At 46.2% G+C, this 15,185-nt stretch overlaps 2 protein-coding genes across 15 annotated transcripts in view; one reads left to right on the forward strand and one right to left on the reverse strand.

The window, feature by feature from the left end:
- The window catches only part of NCOR1 (nuclear receptor corepressor 1), a 189,107-nt gene extending 186,958 nt beyond the window's left edge, over positions 1–2,149 (reverse strand). For 13 of the 14 annotated variants that reach the window (XM_044002710.1, XM_044002704.1, XM_044002701.1 and 10 more), the window contains exon 1: positions 2,026–2,149. The gene's annotated coding sequence lies outside the window, so the exon portion shown is untranslated. Of the gene's footprint in view, positions 1–1,495; positions 1,520–2,025 lie in introns of those variants that run through there. The other variant, XM_044002699.1, reaches the window with a different exon arrangement.
- A 629-nt stretch (positions 2,150–2,778) lies between these two features.
- The window catches only part of PIGL (phosphatidylinositol glycan anchor biosynthesis class L), a 144,249-nt gene continuing 131,842 nt past the window's right edge, over positions 2,779–15,185 (forward strand). The window contains exons 1-2 of the mRNA XM_043962359.1: positions 2,779–3,108; positions 7,800–7,899. Of these exons, the coding sequence (XP_043818294.1) occupies positions 2,856–3,108; positions 7,800–7,899 (353 nt within the window). The 5' untranslated portion in view covers positions 2,779–2,855. The remainder of the gene's footprint in view (positions 3,109–7,799; positions 7,900–15,185) is intronic.

Here is a 15,185-nt window from a genome sequence, read left to right on the forward strand (position 1 = left end):
AGTATTTGGCCATGAAGTAGCCAACCAGAACCAACAACTCCTACTTCCATTCTCCTACGATTCCACATTGCCCTGACAAATAAGTGTAAAAATGAACAGAAAGCTCTTCTGATTCATTTGGAAGTATGTTAGTTAATATACTGGACACAGGAAAACTGCATGCTTTGTGAATGAAAATCTGCAGGGCACTGAACCATATCCCTTTTCCTCCCCTAAAGCCCTGGTCCCTTCAATAGCCACCAGTGTAACTTTGCAGAATGTAAATTAATGTTACTAACAAATGATTAGTGGAAAGGTAATGCTGTTAATAATAGAATTCTAAAGAAATGTGGGATTCTTGATTGGAACAGTTAGATGAGTCCAAGTTCAGTTCGATTTCAGAAACCTTTGCAAAGTGTTTATTCCACTACAGCACCCTACAAACAGATAGAAGGACCTAACCAAACCAACCCTTGGCATTTCATGATCGGTCCTACAGATCCCACCACTATCACGGTGGCAAGCTCCCGCAGCTGAGAGAGCAACAAGAGGAAACGTACATATCTTTGGTATAGACTCTTGGTAAACATTGCTGACAGACAGGATACAGAACTACACCACTCCGCTACATCTCCACTAAATCCATACTTAGGATCTGTTTCTACTGCTTTCCAGTTAATCGTATTCTTTTCTCACACCCAGACAAAACTGTGTTTCTCAATTGTAGGTTTCTCAATCTCCTCTCTCATCCAAAAAAGAAGAAGCTGCACTCACTGACCTGAGACAAAAATGTTAAAGGGGAAAAGAGAATATACTGGGTTCCCTGGATCCTGAAGACTAAAAGCTCCTAGAAGCGAAATAGTAGCTGGACTTAGACGTCTAAAGATCTAGGTTCAAAACGTGACTCAACTTGTTTCCTGCGTGACCTTGGGCGAGTCCCTTCCCTTCATCGGACCTCAGTTTCCTCATGTGCAAAATGACTGATCAGAAAACAGGGCCCTTTCCACTCTAAATCTAAGATCCTATGACCTTCGTGATCTTGGGCAAGTCCTTGGCCCCTCTCTGGGCCTCAGTTTCCCCGCACCCCTGTAAAGTGAGGGGGTTGGGTACCGATGATCTCTACGGTCATCCCTGACCCCTCTCGTAGCCTCAGTTCCGACCCCGTGTCCCCCCGGCCAGCCTTAAAGTGATGGGGCCGGTCTACGGGGTCCCGGGCAGCTCGGCCGTTTCTGGCCGCCTTTGTATCTTTGACCAGGCGGGCCCGGGGCAGCGCCCAGGTAGAGTCCGTTGGGGGAAAGGCTCGCCCCGCCCGGGCTCCCAGCCCCGGGGTCGGCCGCATCATCCCCCCCGCCGGGGCCGAAGAGGTGGGGGAGGGGGGCGCCGGGGCCCTTCACGTGCTGCTCCCCCTCCCGCCCCGGCCCTGCAGGGCTCCCTCCCCGGGGCCCAGCCGCACGCACGCACGCGCGGCTCCCGCGACACCCCCCCCCTACGACACGACGGCCCGGGGCCTACTCACCGGCGGCGGGGCGGCGGGAGGGAGCGGCCCCCCGGGCAGGCGGGCCGGAGCACGGCGAGGGGTCGGCGCGGCGGGCGGGCGGGCCGGGGCACGGTGGGGCAGGGCGAGCGGGGCGGCGGGCGGGCGGGGTCCCCGCGGCCCCTCGGCGGGGCCGGCGCGTGCGCTCGCCTATCACTCGTGTCGCCGCCGCGGCTGCGGACCCCGCTGCTGCTGTCGTAGCTGTCGCCGCTGCCGCCGCCGCCGCCACCGCCGCGGGCCCTGCTGCTCCGCCAGAGCGGCCGCCATCTTGAGTGCGCCCCTCCCCCCGCGCCGGCCGCCGCGCTGGCCCCGCCCCCGCCGCGTCGGCCCCGCCCCCTTCCGGGGCGTGGGGGCGCTCCCCCCACTCCGCTGTCCCTCCCGCTCGTAGGCTCGCGGCGCCGGCCTCGCGCTGACCCGCTCGTTCCCCTCCCCCTTCCCCCCCTCACCCCGGCCCAATCTCCAGGCCGGGGGCTACACGTGGGGAGCTCCGGGCTGCCCCGGGGCTTACCCACCTGCTCCGCTTTCCACTTGGTCCCCGTGGGTCGCCTTTCGGGTGCCCCGAGGGGCCTGCTCCCGTTCCCCGGGCTCGAGGCCGCCTGGCAGACTTTCCCCGGCGTCAGGCTGCGGGGCGGGATCAGGGCCGAGCGGCGACCGGGCTGCCCAGACTGGGTCCCCGAGGGCAGCCCCCCGCGCGTGGCCGTCTAGGCAAATGCCGGCGCCCACGTCGTGCCCACACCATGCTTTCCTCTCCCTACTCCTGCCCGGCTTGTGAACGCGACCCAAAGGGAGCCGGCCGGGACGGCATCGGGCCGAGCCTCGAGAGCCAGGAGCGGCGGTCCGACCGCGACCCACCCGGGATCGTGGGTCCCCGAGAGGTGCCTCGAAGGGAACAAAAAGGAGGGAGCGGCGGCCCGGGCGGTCCTGCTCGGGACCTGGGGGCTACTCTCGACACGTCTAGTGGGAAACACGTTGCACTGAAACCGAAGGAAAGGGGTGGACGGGGAAGGCGGGGCCAGGCGTCCAGGCTGCCTGGAGGGAGCTCAAGGAGCGGGCTAGAAGCGAGGGAGGCCGCCCCGGAGCGCAAGCGGGGAAGCCGGGGAGCCCAGGGAAGGGGACACGCGGAGCGGTTTCAAACGAAGGCAGAGCAGCTCAGCCGGGAGCCTGGGACAGAGGCTGCTTCCACTGCCGGCCGGGGCGGGGCCGGAGAAACTGACACCTGCCGGGCCCGCGCAAGGAGGGACGCTCTGCGCAGGCGGGCTGGCGGGCGGCCCCGCGGACGGGCGGAACTCGCCTTCCGCAGGGTCCCGTTTCCGGTGGGTCCCTTCCGGCAGCCGGCGTCGCCATGGCGCTGCCGGTCGCACCGCTGCTGGCCATCTCGGCCGGCTTTGGGCTGTGGCTGCTCTGGGCTTGGGCCTGGGCCTGGGGCTGCTCCGGGTGGACGCGGGGTGTGGGCGGGGAGCTGGGACGGGAGGGGTCCGGGAGGAGGGCCCTGCTGGTGACGGCGCACCCGGACGACGAGGCCATGTTCTTTGCCCCCACGCTCCTGGGCCTGACCCGGCTGAGGTACCGGGTCTCCCTGCTCTGCTTCTCTGCAGGTAGGAGGCCTCGGGCGGGCAGGGACGGGACGGGGAGCAAAGCGCAGCTGCTCCCGCGAGCCGAGGCATCCGGGAACTGCGGGGGGCGGGGGGAGCCGGGAGCCTTCCCGCGTGGGGCCGGGGACGCGGAGGAGGAACCGGGGCAAGGCCCCGTAATAAAGTGTGTGCACTGGAGCCTGTCTCTTTCGGCCTTATTCATTGTAGGCGCCCCGGGTACTGGGGCATAGCCCCTGCACGCTCCCCACGCAGGCCCGGGCCCTGGCGCCTTTGGATGAGCCCCCTCCGTGAGGAAACAGGTTAGAACGAAGAGCCTGGAGCTGGACAGAGTGTGAGTGTGTGTGTGTGTGTGTACACAGCCCTACTCATAGCTATACCAAGTATACTAAGTATTAAAAACAAACCACTGTGAAACCTGTGAGGCTTTTAAATATCTGATTCCCTTTGAAAGATCTCTATAGATATCCGATACATTGTGCATTTAGTGTCCCGAAGACACGGTCACTTATTACACGGAGTCGTATAATCAGATAGCTGGTCCTGTTTGGCTGCTGTCTGACTCAGTCCAAGGTCTGCTGAAGTAATGAAAGTTTAAAGCTAAATAGGGTTGGCCTTATGGATTCAGACGCCACAGAACACTCCAGAACTCTGAGAGCCGGGACTGGTTATTGCCTTTTTTGGTAAGAACCCTAGTGCTTAGAACAGTGCCTGACACGGAATAAACACTTAAATACTTCTTGACTCTCCAACTGATCTACTCCAACCTCCTCATTCTGAGAGGCCAATACAGTGGAAATTACCCAGGAGTATAGTAAATTGAGTACTACGTTATAATTAAAAACCATGCCCTCTGTCTCCATATCCACTGTTCTTACCACACCTTCCTGTCCAAATTGAATATTATATTCCTTAGCTATCCTTAGACTGAAGCAGATGTCCCTTGAACAGTGGTTTCTGTTAGTGACCTAAGAACCCAAAAGAAGTAATCCATTATTGTATTATTATGATGATTTATTTATTTAACAGTTCAGTTTGTTTGAGATACTACAAGAGAAATCTTGTTGTGATGTTAAATTCATACCTATTCACTCTGACCAAGGCAAAACTACCATAAGAATATGGGACCTAAAATCAGATTTACACTTTATGAAAATGTTTATCTTCAAGAGTAGTGAGTCTTTGTAAACAAATCAAGGTATTTAATGAATAGTTCAACTAAACCAGTTGAAACATTTTTTTTTTCAAATTCCAAACTGATTGCTGGCCAATTTGAGAAGTTCCCTTTAAAACAAAATGAATCTTAACCTAGATAAACCTTCAGTATATGTGCAAAGTTAAGCCTTGGATTTATGATCAAATCTAGAAAGGATTTCCAAACTGAAAGGGGGTTTTGGAAACCATCTAACCCAGACCCCTGTAATTAAACAAAAGAAATCAGGCCAACTGATGTGCTCCTCTACACAAGTGGTGGCAGCAGGTCCTTGAGTGGAAGTGCAACAACTCAGGTTTTCAGTCTGATATCCATTCCTCTCAAATTTTTTTTTTAATTATCCGAGTAATTTATAATTAAACTTTATGATAATCTCATTTTAAGATATCCTGACTAGCTTAGTTTTGGTTTTAATCATTTTAATAGCAAAGTCAACTCTCCAGTATCTTTGCTGAAAGACTGAAACAATCATGTTAAGGTTACCCCCAAATTATTTCTTATTGGCATTTGGAATAAGTTATGTGATCATGGTGAGGGAGGGGACAAGGGAAAGAAGATTATTTTCCTGTGTGTTTTGTTTTAATACATTTTAAAGTTAGCTCATATTTCTTCTTGGCCCATAATACCTAATTAGAAGGAGATTATTAAAAAAATGTAGTGCACATGGATAATGTATGGCTAGATTGTTTTGTGGACTTGATTCTAACATTGTTATCCAAATAATACCATGTTAGTGCCATTAAGGTTAATTAACCTTTTCAGTGACTGGCATGTGCCTTGTCTATGATTCCTTTAGCTCTCTCCTATTGTTAATCTTTTCACAAATGTGTCCTCTATAAACTAAATGTTTAGCTCCTGTGGAATAAGTGTTCTTTGATCCTAACAATGTCCAGACCTTAGGTGCTCAGATCTATAGTAGATATCTGTTGAAATATTAATAACTTCATCTCACCATCTTATGGATTCTATAGACCATTCTACTTATCCAATATAATTTCCTTAAAGAACCTTCAAAAAAAATCTTCACTAGTTTCCTTAGAATTGAAATCTACAGAGAGATTAGATTAAATACACACACATTATCAATACATCTTCAAACTGTATTGTCTATTTCAACTCAGTATCAAAAATAGTTGCTTTTCTTCCTCTCTTCTCCATCCCCAACAATTTATGGTATCTAAGGATTTCTGGCGTGTTTCCTGTTATATTGTAGATGCTGACAAGTCTATCTTATTAACAAATGTATAAATTGGTATTATTTTAATAGAAATAATACCCTTCCTCCTGGTCTTTTGTGGTTGTTGGTTTTGTATCTGTATAGCCTATTACAGTAACATTTGTGCTAGATTCCCAAACAATTTTTATTTTGATTAAAAGAGCAATTTTACATATGTGTAATGGCCAAGAAATGACCCGAATAGTGTTTCCATTGACAAATTACCCTATTAGGCTCCCTGGTTTTTACCCAGAGAACCAGGCGGGAGGAAGGAAGGGGCTAAGTTCCTACTGTGTTGATCTGATGAGTAGAATCAGCCCTGGCGCAATTAGAAGGCCAGATTCTATCGATTTTGTGCTCTTTGAGCTGTGATCTTGGACCTCTAAGGTCTCGTCTGGCTCCTTCAAAACAAAGACAAATTGACAATTCAATAACAAACAATGTAAAAACCATTGCTTAAAAAAAAGTCAAAATATTGCTAACTGATTTGAATATATGGCTGCATTGTTTTCCTCTGTCAGCATACAATATCTATAGCATTGCCAGATTGTTCTCTCATAGATGAAAAATAAAAGATGGGTGTTCAATTTGGCAAAAGTTATGTTGCTTGTTATTATAAACGTGCTTTGTACCACCAAGTTGGAAGAGGAAATGAAGGCTATCCCAGGAGAAAATGGAAAAGCCATAAGAAATTAAATTCCACATGGTCTTGATTCCACAATGCTTGTGTGTATATATTTGGATTTTTAAATAGGAGCTTTGTGTCAGACAACTCGTGATCACAAACAATTGTGTCTAAGATTAGTTGATTTTATTCATCAGAAGCCATTATTTCCTACCTAATTGTACATGGTACTGTGTTAGGTGCTGTCCAAAGTGAATCAAATGAACCAACCTCAATTCCTGTCCTCTAAGCCTATTATCTGAGAATTGCTAACTCTCACCCGTCCCCAAAGTTCAGTGCAGTTTGCTTCGTGTTAGGTTTTTCTTTTGGATTCTCTCCATGTTCCCCCAAACTGAGATAAAATTTTCAGAGTTTCCTGACTGAGAAAAGGAAAGGGGAAGGGGAAATGTGCTATACATGTTCTTCTAACTTAAGGAGCTCCCAGTCCTGACACTGTGTAGTTAACGCAGGGTCTTGGGCACATCAGCCCTAGGCTTCCCTAGCATCGCTCTAACTTTTCACATCATCAAAGGGCAGGTATACATTGTGCGGTGTGATGTAGAATCCTCTTTAACAGCAGTTTGTGGATATGACTTAAGATATAAGCCCCCCTCCAAAAAAAAAAGAAAGAAAAGAATAGGCTACATTTTCCAAAGGTCAAAAACCTATAGCACCCACATAGGATGATGTTGCCAATTTTCAGATTCAGTCTTCTTATAGAATCTAATGTACTGATCTAAGGCTTGATCTTTAAGGTCCCTTCCAGACCTAAATCGGTGAGGTGAACCCATGATCTCACTATACCCTTACCCTCATTCAGCAAAGCCTCCCATGCCCTGCCTTGGAGATACAAAGACAAAAACAACACTCCTGGCCCTTGAAGAGCTTCCCTGCTCTTTAAGGTAGAGACAGCGTGTACATGGATAAATCAATAGAAGAGACAAGGCTTGGCATTTCCCTGATAGAGGGGGTGCCCAGGTGAGGAAACCATATCTACACAATGCTTGCCAACACCATCTGCAAAAGGGAGGTCATCTTAGAAAGTGATGTAGAGCAAGGAGAGGTTAACAGCTTGTCTCGGATCACACAGCTAACTTGCATCACAGGCAGGGCTTCAACCCAAGTTTTTGTGCTTCTGAGGCCAGTGCTCTGTCCACTACAAGCCAACAAAGATGCCTCCTGCAAAATGGATGCTGAGTGAGTGTATGTGTGTGCATGCATACACATGTGCCTAGTCAACTAAAGCATATCAGTGCCAAAGACAGGTATGAAATGTTCTGCAGTCCTTCACTATGAGATGGCTTACTTTAATCTTTTATTACAAAGTTATAATGATTTCCCCATACAGTTGATCATCACAACCCTTTGGGACAGGAAATGAAGGAGCATCCCTATTTTATACACAAGGAAACTAATGCCCCTAAAAGGCGAGGGGCTTGCCCAGAATCACCAGCAAGGTGTCGTAGTGACAACGTGATGTGGAACCGTTGTCCTTGGTCTGAACTTTCTCGCAGCCTTCTGTCGTGATCACAAAGATGGCCTAAAAGCCACCCCCTATCTCTAATGTGATATAAACCTGCCCTTGATTTATTTGTTATCCCTAGGCAATTACTACAATCAAGGGGAGATTCGTAAGAGAGAACTTTTGCAGAGCTGTGATGTTTTGGGGATTCCACCTTCCAGTGTAACAATTATTGACCACAGGTAACTTCTCTTCAACAATGTAGAAATCCTAATGAGGGGGGAAAAAGGTAATGCAGTGGGGGACACAAAAAGGTGTTTGTAATGTAGTACGGTGCAGAGCATCTCACTTGAATCCTTCAGTTTTTCAATTGCCCATGGCTTCATTGGGACCCAATCGCTCGTCCTTTGTCATTTACCGGGTACTGCTTGAGAGTAACTTGGACAACATGGTTCCATGCCTGGCAGCCAGCCCAGTGATGAGGTGTGCAGACATTCTCATTGGAGTCACCTGCTTTAAAATCCTGAACCAACGTCTCCTGATGAGGTGTCAGTGAGGCCGGTTCTCAAAGGCCATGCCAGTGCTGAGACAGCTCCGGCTCTGGCCAGCCCTACTATACATGCGGAGAAGGCTTTGAGGGCAGGCCCAGTGGCAGGCACTACCTGTTCTCTGAAGAACACCTGAGCTTGGTTCAGAAAGGACTCATCACCAGGTTGGTGAATTTCTGGGATGCTGGAATCCTCTAACTATGCTCAAGTATTTTATATAGTCTTACCTATTAAGTGGCAGTGTAAATGGCTAATTAATGACTGGGATTAGAGAAGTTTTTAATTGCTTCCTAGCTTTTAGCATTTGCAAACAGTGGCTAATTTTCTTTTTTAATTACATAATTTAAATTTAATTTAATAGCTTCTATTTATATTTTAACTTTACAGTCATTCACATAGAAAGGTTTAGTAGAAAGCATCCTGGGCTTGGGGTGAGGAGAGATCTGGGTTCTAATCCTGCCCTTCACATATGCTACCTGTGTGATCACAAGCAAAGTCATTCAATCTCTCTGTGTCTCAGTTTTCTCATCTGTAAAGTGGGGGCATTAATACCGACCTCCCTACACTGACAGGCAGAAGTCATGACTGCTGCTGTTGACTCTAGGATGTGCCTTTAGGACAAAAAACAGAGAGAGGAAGTCTCAGAAAGAGAAGGCCTCAAAGACAGGAAGACCTGGAACCAAGCATGGCCTGATTGTACGTAAGAGATGCTAGCCAAGTCACTTGTCAGGGCAGGCCTCTGAGCAGCAGAGTGTTTTCACGTCTTCCTTGTTAGAGGACTTTGCTTACTTGGGTGCTGTCTAGGACTCTGAGCAGCAAAGTCTGTAAAGCCTGTGGCAAACCAGAAAGCCTTACATGGATGTCAGCAGCTCTGATCCTTAAAGGAGAGCAAATACTCTTTAGACTTCACAACATCAGTCGCTTTCCCCAAAACTAGAACCGTCTACTAGAAATACTCCTCAGCCTGTTCTGACCTGCACCCTGCTTTTTCTCTTGACCATCTAAACAGCAAGACTCTGGAGCCGAGGGAGTGTGCCTGCAGTCTGTCTCTGCCTTCTCAGGCACTTCCTGGCCCTTCCGGTGACGCTGCTTCTGTGGGGCGTGCTGTCAGTGAGTGCCCTGCTGCTTTCCTCTATTTGAGGTTTTCCTCTTCCTGTATTGGGCAATACCTATACAAGGGGGTCACATTACAACACAGAAAATGTTGAAAAACGCAAGTCCCTTTTACTGATGAGCAAGGAAAAAAAAAAGTAACACACTACAGATTTCCAGTCTTCCTCACCCGGATCTATAGAAAAAGCAGAAATGGGAAGTGGTGTCTGCTGATGTTTGGAGGCCAATCTGGGCCCCCCAACTGGCTGTTCTGATTCTTTTAGAAGAGAGAAAAACAGTGTTGATTCTGCTCTCTACCCACTGGGAGCATTCTTTTCAGAAACTCCTTCCCCAGTAAGTAGCCCTAGTTAGGGAGAGCTCTGTTGATGCAACTTACCAATTCCCAAGATAAACCTGCTGGCGTTTATCTAGTCAATTGCCAGGGGAACTGCTGTCTTAACAGAGTTTTCTGTCATTCCCCCTAATAGGATGCACTGCACATGATAAGTGATTCTAAGTGTTTTGTTGAGTTAAATTGAAGGGAAGTAAATCTGGGTAAACAATTGTCTCCATGTTTCTGGAAGACAAAAGAAATTACAGTAATACTTTACTTACCCAGAAATCACTTGGCTCATAACTTCAACTATCAAGAAGATGGCCAAGAGCCAGGAAACAAGCAAAAATTACCTGAGCAGGCAAAAGAGATGTCTCAATAGTCATACATCAAAGCTTCTGTACTTTACTCATCAGAGAGCCCTTCAACTGTCATCTAGATCCTGTTACTGTTTCTTTAAACTGACTTACTGTTTACACTTCTAACAAGTTTGCTTATCTGGTTTCCTAGGCCACAGCATATTAGAACCAGCAGATTGTGGAAAGCAAAGGAAAGAGAGGAAGCATTACTAGAGAGAGACAGGCCCATTGACAGTGAGGAGAAATAAGAGCTAATCAGCCAGGGAGGAGGCCTAAAAAAAAATCCCAGTCATAAAAAGCAGCCTCTGGAATTCAAGATTCACCACAATTCAGGACTGTTTGGTAGAAAAGCTAAGAGCACTTTCTACTTGTACAGGCCTCATATTCCTAAAGATTACCCTGAGTCACTACAGAAAAGATTCAGTTAGATGTGTTCTTGTTCTTTTGGAGAGGCAGCAAGGAGTGATAGGACAGACAGGCTATGTGACCCTGGGAAACTCACTTAAGCTCTCTGTGCTACAGACCCCTCGACCACTATATATCTATATTGCAGAGAAAGAGCCTGCCTCTACTCAGAGTCACTTTTCTTACCTTAGGGTTCTCAGTGCCAATGAAGTCACAGTCCAGGTCCCGGTGTTTGTTTTATTTATTTATTTGTTTGTTTGTTTATCTATTTATTTATTTTGGTGAGGCAGTTGGGGTTAAATGACTTGCCCAGGGTCACACAGCTAGTAAGTGTCAAGTGTCTGAGGCCAGATTTGAACTCAGGTACTCCTGATTCCACCACCTAGCTGCCCCAGTTTCTTTCCTTTTTTTTTTTTTTTTTTTTTTTGCTGGGCAATGGGGGTTAAGTGACTTGCCCAGAGTCACACAGCTAGTAAATGTCAAGTGTCTAAGGTTGGATTTGAACTCAGGTCCTCCGAAATCCAGGGCCAATGCTTTATCCACTGCACCACCTAGCTGCCCCCTAGTGTTTGTTTTGAGATTGTAATACTTTCTAGAAAGATTTCCATTTAAAATCATTAAAACGTTTAAAAGCTTTGAGCTTAAAGGGCAAACTCTATTTAACTGTAAATTTTACTTGTGTAAAAGGACCCTATTTCCCTGTCGGTGCCAGGAATCTCTTTTTGTGAGGCATTTGTTAATGTAAATAGGCAACAAATAAATTGATACCTGAGATAATACTATCCCATTCTGCTTCTAATCAGTCAGTCTGGATATGCTTGGGGGCACTTTCTTATGTCCATCCGGATAATACACTAGGTTGCCTTGAGCAAAAACTATGTTTAGAACCTTTTACTCCAGGAGATTAAAAAAATAAAATACCACCACCCAAAAACTTTATTTATGGCTACTAATGACCTTTCACTACACTTGGAGAGGCAGATAAAAGGTTACTGTTTTGTAAGATTAATTCTTGGCCAGAGTGGGTCCCTTATAGCTTGTCTCCAGAGGCTTCCTTGCTGAGGTGCCAAAAGCACTGAGCAAGATAGGAGTCAAGAGACCTGGATTCTAGTCCCAGTCCTACCACTAACTAGCCCTGTCACCTTAGTCAAGTCATTTAGCATGCCCCTTTGTTTTTCTCATTTGTAAAACAAAGGGGTTGGACTAGCTAAATCTCTTAAAGTCTCTTCTGGCTATAAAATGTTATGATTGTGTGATGCCTACTGATGGGGCTTATCTGAAGTGTTAACCACATGAACAGCTAAAGCTAGAACCCTGGAGCGTTTTCAGACCTCTTTTCTAAATCTCAGCCCTAACTGGACCAGTGACTTGATAGCATTTGAAAAACATCTGTGTCTGGGGCAGGTAGGTGGCTCAGCAGATAGAGTACTGGCTGTGGAGTCAGGAGGTCCTGAGTTCAAATCCAGCCTCAGACACTTGACACCATCCATCTGTGTGACCCTGGGCAAATCACTTAACCCCAATTGCCTCACCAAAGAAAAAGTGTGTCATCCACCATCTGTTTTTTCATCTCTTAAAGTAGTTTAGAGATCAACCCAGGACCTTAAGATAAAATAGTCTTCTATTCGTTTATTTGTCAATAGATCTGCTGCTTTTGTTTGAAAGAATACAGACGCTTTTCGGAGTTAGGATGAGGGGATTGAAATAATCAAGTGAGGGAATTCCTTAAAAAGACAGAATACATTTGTTAATATCTATTCAGGGCTGCTCAGATCCTTCTCCTCTGTCTAGTTTTGAGTTCCACAACTTGATAGCAACAACAAAAAGAATGAGAAGATAGTCAGAGGAGACCCACCCAAATGGCTAAAGGATGAGAGAATAGAACCAGAAGGAACAGTTCAAGAAACCCAGATAGATTATTTAGAGACTAAGGACAGGACAGGAAAACAATGGAGGTCATTGAGTGCTTAAAGAGAGAGGACAGTGGCCTGATGTCTCCTACCATCACTAAAAAAGAAAACAAGAAGAAACTAGCTTTCATTGCAATCTGAAGGGCTGTCTAAATCTGAGAAATACCGTTCCTCTGATAGAATGGCCTAAATGTCCAGCTCACCACCCAGCTCAGGTTTGGTAAAGTAGGTCAGGAACTATACAATGAGACAGCAAAGCTGACAGCCACTTCTCTAGTTAGGGTGAGAATCTGCTGCCCAAGTTGCCCCCTTTTTTTCCAATAGAAATGCCACTTACGTGGATAGAAGGTAAGAGCGGGTGTCCAATAAATGTTCTGACAGTAACTGATGGGACAGGCAGCTTCTAAGAGGTCAGCTGCTGCACTGAGAGGGACACCAGGTTTGGGGAATTTGCTCGTTGTCAGTCATGCCTAATGCTGCCCGACAAGTGGTCAATCCCATGAGCCTCCCCGCCTCCCCCATCTAAATGCCCTTCCCACGCTTCTGATTTCCTCCAAAAAACAAAACCAGTCCCCTGTCGAGCTCCTGTTTGTTTGCTTCTTGCCATGCCATCAACAATATTTCTGTACTCTCCACTCCCCAAATTGCTCTAGGCCTATATTTTGGTGAGGGAAATCCAGAAGATTGTTAGTCTTGGATTGGGGCCAGCCATTGTAAGGCCTAACTGAGTCATGCAGCCTGGACTTCCTCTTTCTTTTCATCATCTTCTTGTGCATTAGTTATATTTTTAACATATAAAAAGCCAGAAATATTTTAGGTGAGATAGGAATTGACCTGCCTGATACTTGAAGATTAAACTAAAAAGCAACCCTTGATTCTTTGGAACTTCCCTTCTCTTCCTCCTGCCCCTCATCTATCAAATGGTATGATCACAAAACAAAACACATCATCTTGGAGCATTTCCTCGGGTTTAAAACAAATTAATCTCTCTAGAGTCTTACATATGCAGCAAAACCTCACTGAACGAGCTCTACTTTATTCCAGGTAGTTGTCATCAGAAGCAACTGCTCTTCCCCCAGACAGCCAGATGTCCTATTAGTCTTAAATTCAAGTATCAGCTAATCTGAAGCCAACTAGTTTCAAAGTTCATTCCCCCACTGCACCCCACTCCCCCCACCCTTTTTTTTTTTTTAACATTTCAAACCAGCCAGGCTTTAACATGCATACTTGCTATGCCAGAAGCTGTTTAAGCGTCTGTGCAAGGCTCTTTTTACATTTGTTCTCTTGACATCAAGCATCTCTGAGTTTATTTAAATATTCACTTTAGATGAGAATCCTGTAATCTGAATTGGGAGGCATGCATGAGATAAGCAGCATACCCTTATGAAGAGCTGATATGATTATCTGAAATAGTCACATATGAATGATTCTGTAATTTGGCAGCCTTATAAATTTAAGCTTAGGTTTGGGTATGGGAAGGCTAGTTTGTGATGCATTTGGCTTTTGATTTTACAATGGTAAAGGCAATGGCAAGATTTTCCTTCACTCTTCTATCTCCCTAACACATTCTAATCTTATTACCCAGAGTCAGTTTTGTTTCAAGTTTAAATTGGTGTAGTTAATTTAAAAGGAAATTTTCAAAGGGCCTCTCTCTTTGAAGAATTCTATGTCATCATGTTAGAATAGTTCTAATTGGGCAGCTAGATGGCGCAGTGGATAGAGCACTGGCCCTGGATTCAGGAGTACCTGAGTTCAAATCCGACCTCAGACACTTAACACTTACTAGCTGTGTGACCCTGGGCAAGTCACTTAACCCCAATTGCCCCGCAAAAAAAAAAAATCTGAGAGATAATTAGAATAGTTCTAATTTCTGTGACTCTTCAGGTTAGAGATGGGACTTGGTAAGGCGTGCCATGCAGAGTTGTAGTCTGTTTCCTTAAAAGTTATCTCACTCTTGGAGGTTTGGTTAGTCCTTGAGGCAAAGAAGATGCAGAGAAAACAATAAACTAAAAAAGCTGATTGTGCTCTGGTCCACCAGGCCTTACAGAAGCATATTGACTCATCTAGGACACCAGAGAACCATTGGCTGGAGTAAGGAGTTGATGGCACTTCAGAGGTGATAGAGCCCCACTTCACTCACTTTGATGGAAGAGATTCAGAGATAGCCATGGGATTGTCTGGGTCACATGAATATGTGGACGTGGCAAAGATAGGTTTCACACCTGTGTCTAGTGATCTTTTCACTACGTTATACATTCCCTTCCTGAAGAATGGATTTGATCAGAAGACCCTGAGACAGATTTCATAAATTGAAAGCAGACAAAACCATAGCTAAAGGAAGACCTAGATCTGGAAGTTCTGATTGGCCTACAGGCTCACCTACCTAGTAACTTAAATTATTTAAAAAAAAACAATTATATCCTAAAGAAAAGGAGGAGGCAAGAATGATGACTTACTACCTATCTAGGTCACAAGGTGGCTATGAAGAAGGATATATGTAAACTATAAGAAGGACGCACCTCTGTGTGTGTGTACCCATATGTGCGTGTGTGCTATCTTTATTTACAACCTGAAGAGCATATATCTAGAAGCAGATAGAGACACTTTGTAGTCTGACTAAGAAGAACAGGTTATATTCAGAGAGTGGTCTCAACACACAGAAAATGTCAAATGATTGGAAATTAAAGTCAGAGGAAGAAGTTCTGTAGACTTGATATTTTAGCTTGTGGTTCCTGTCGTTGTTCTCCTTGTGATTATACTCAGGAATGGGCAGCTAATGGGCTAGGGTTAATGGAAGCGACACCTCACTGGGGCCCTGCTTTGCCCTGAAGAGTCACCCTGTTGTAGCCACACAGGATTATACACCTAGAAGTGGAGGGC

Source organism: Dromiciops gliroides, chromosome 4 (genome assembly GCF_019393635.1).
Source record: "Dromiciops gliroides isolate mDroGli1 chromosome 4, mDroGli1.pri, whole genome shotgun sequence".
NCBI classification, from domain to species: Eukaryota; Metazoa; Chordata; class Mammalia; order Microbiotheria; family Microbiotheriidae; genus Dromiciops; species Dromiciops gliroides.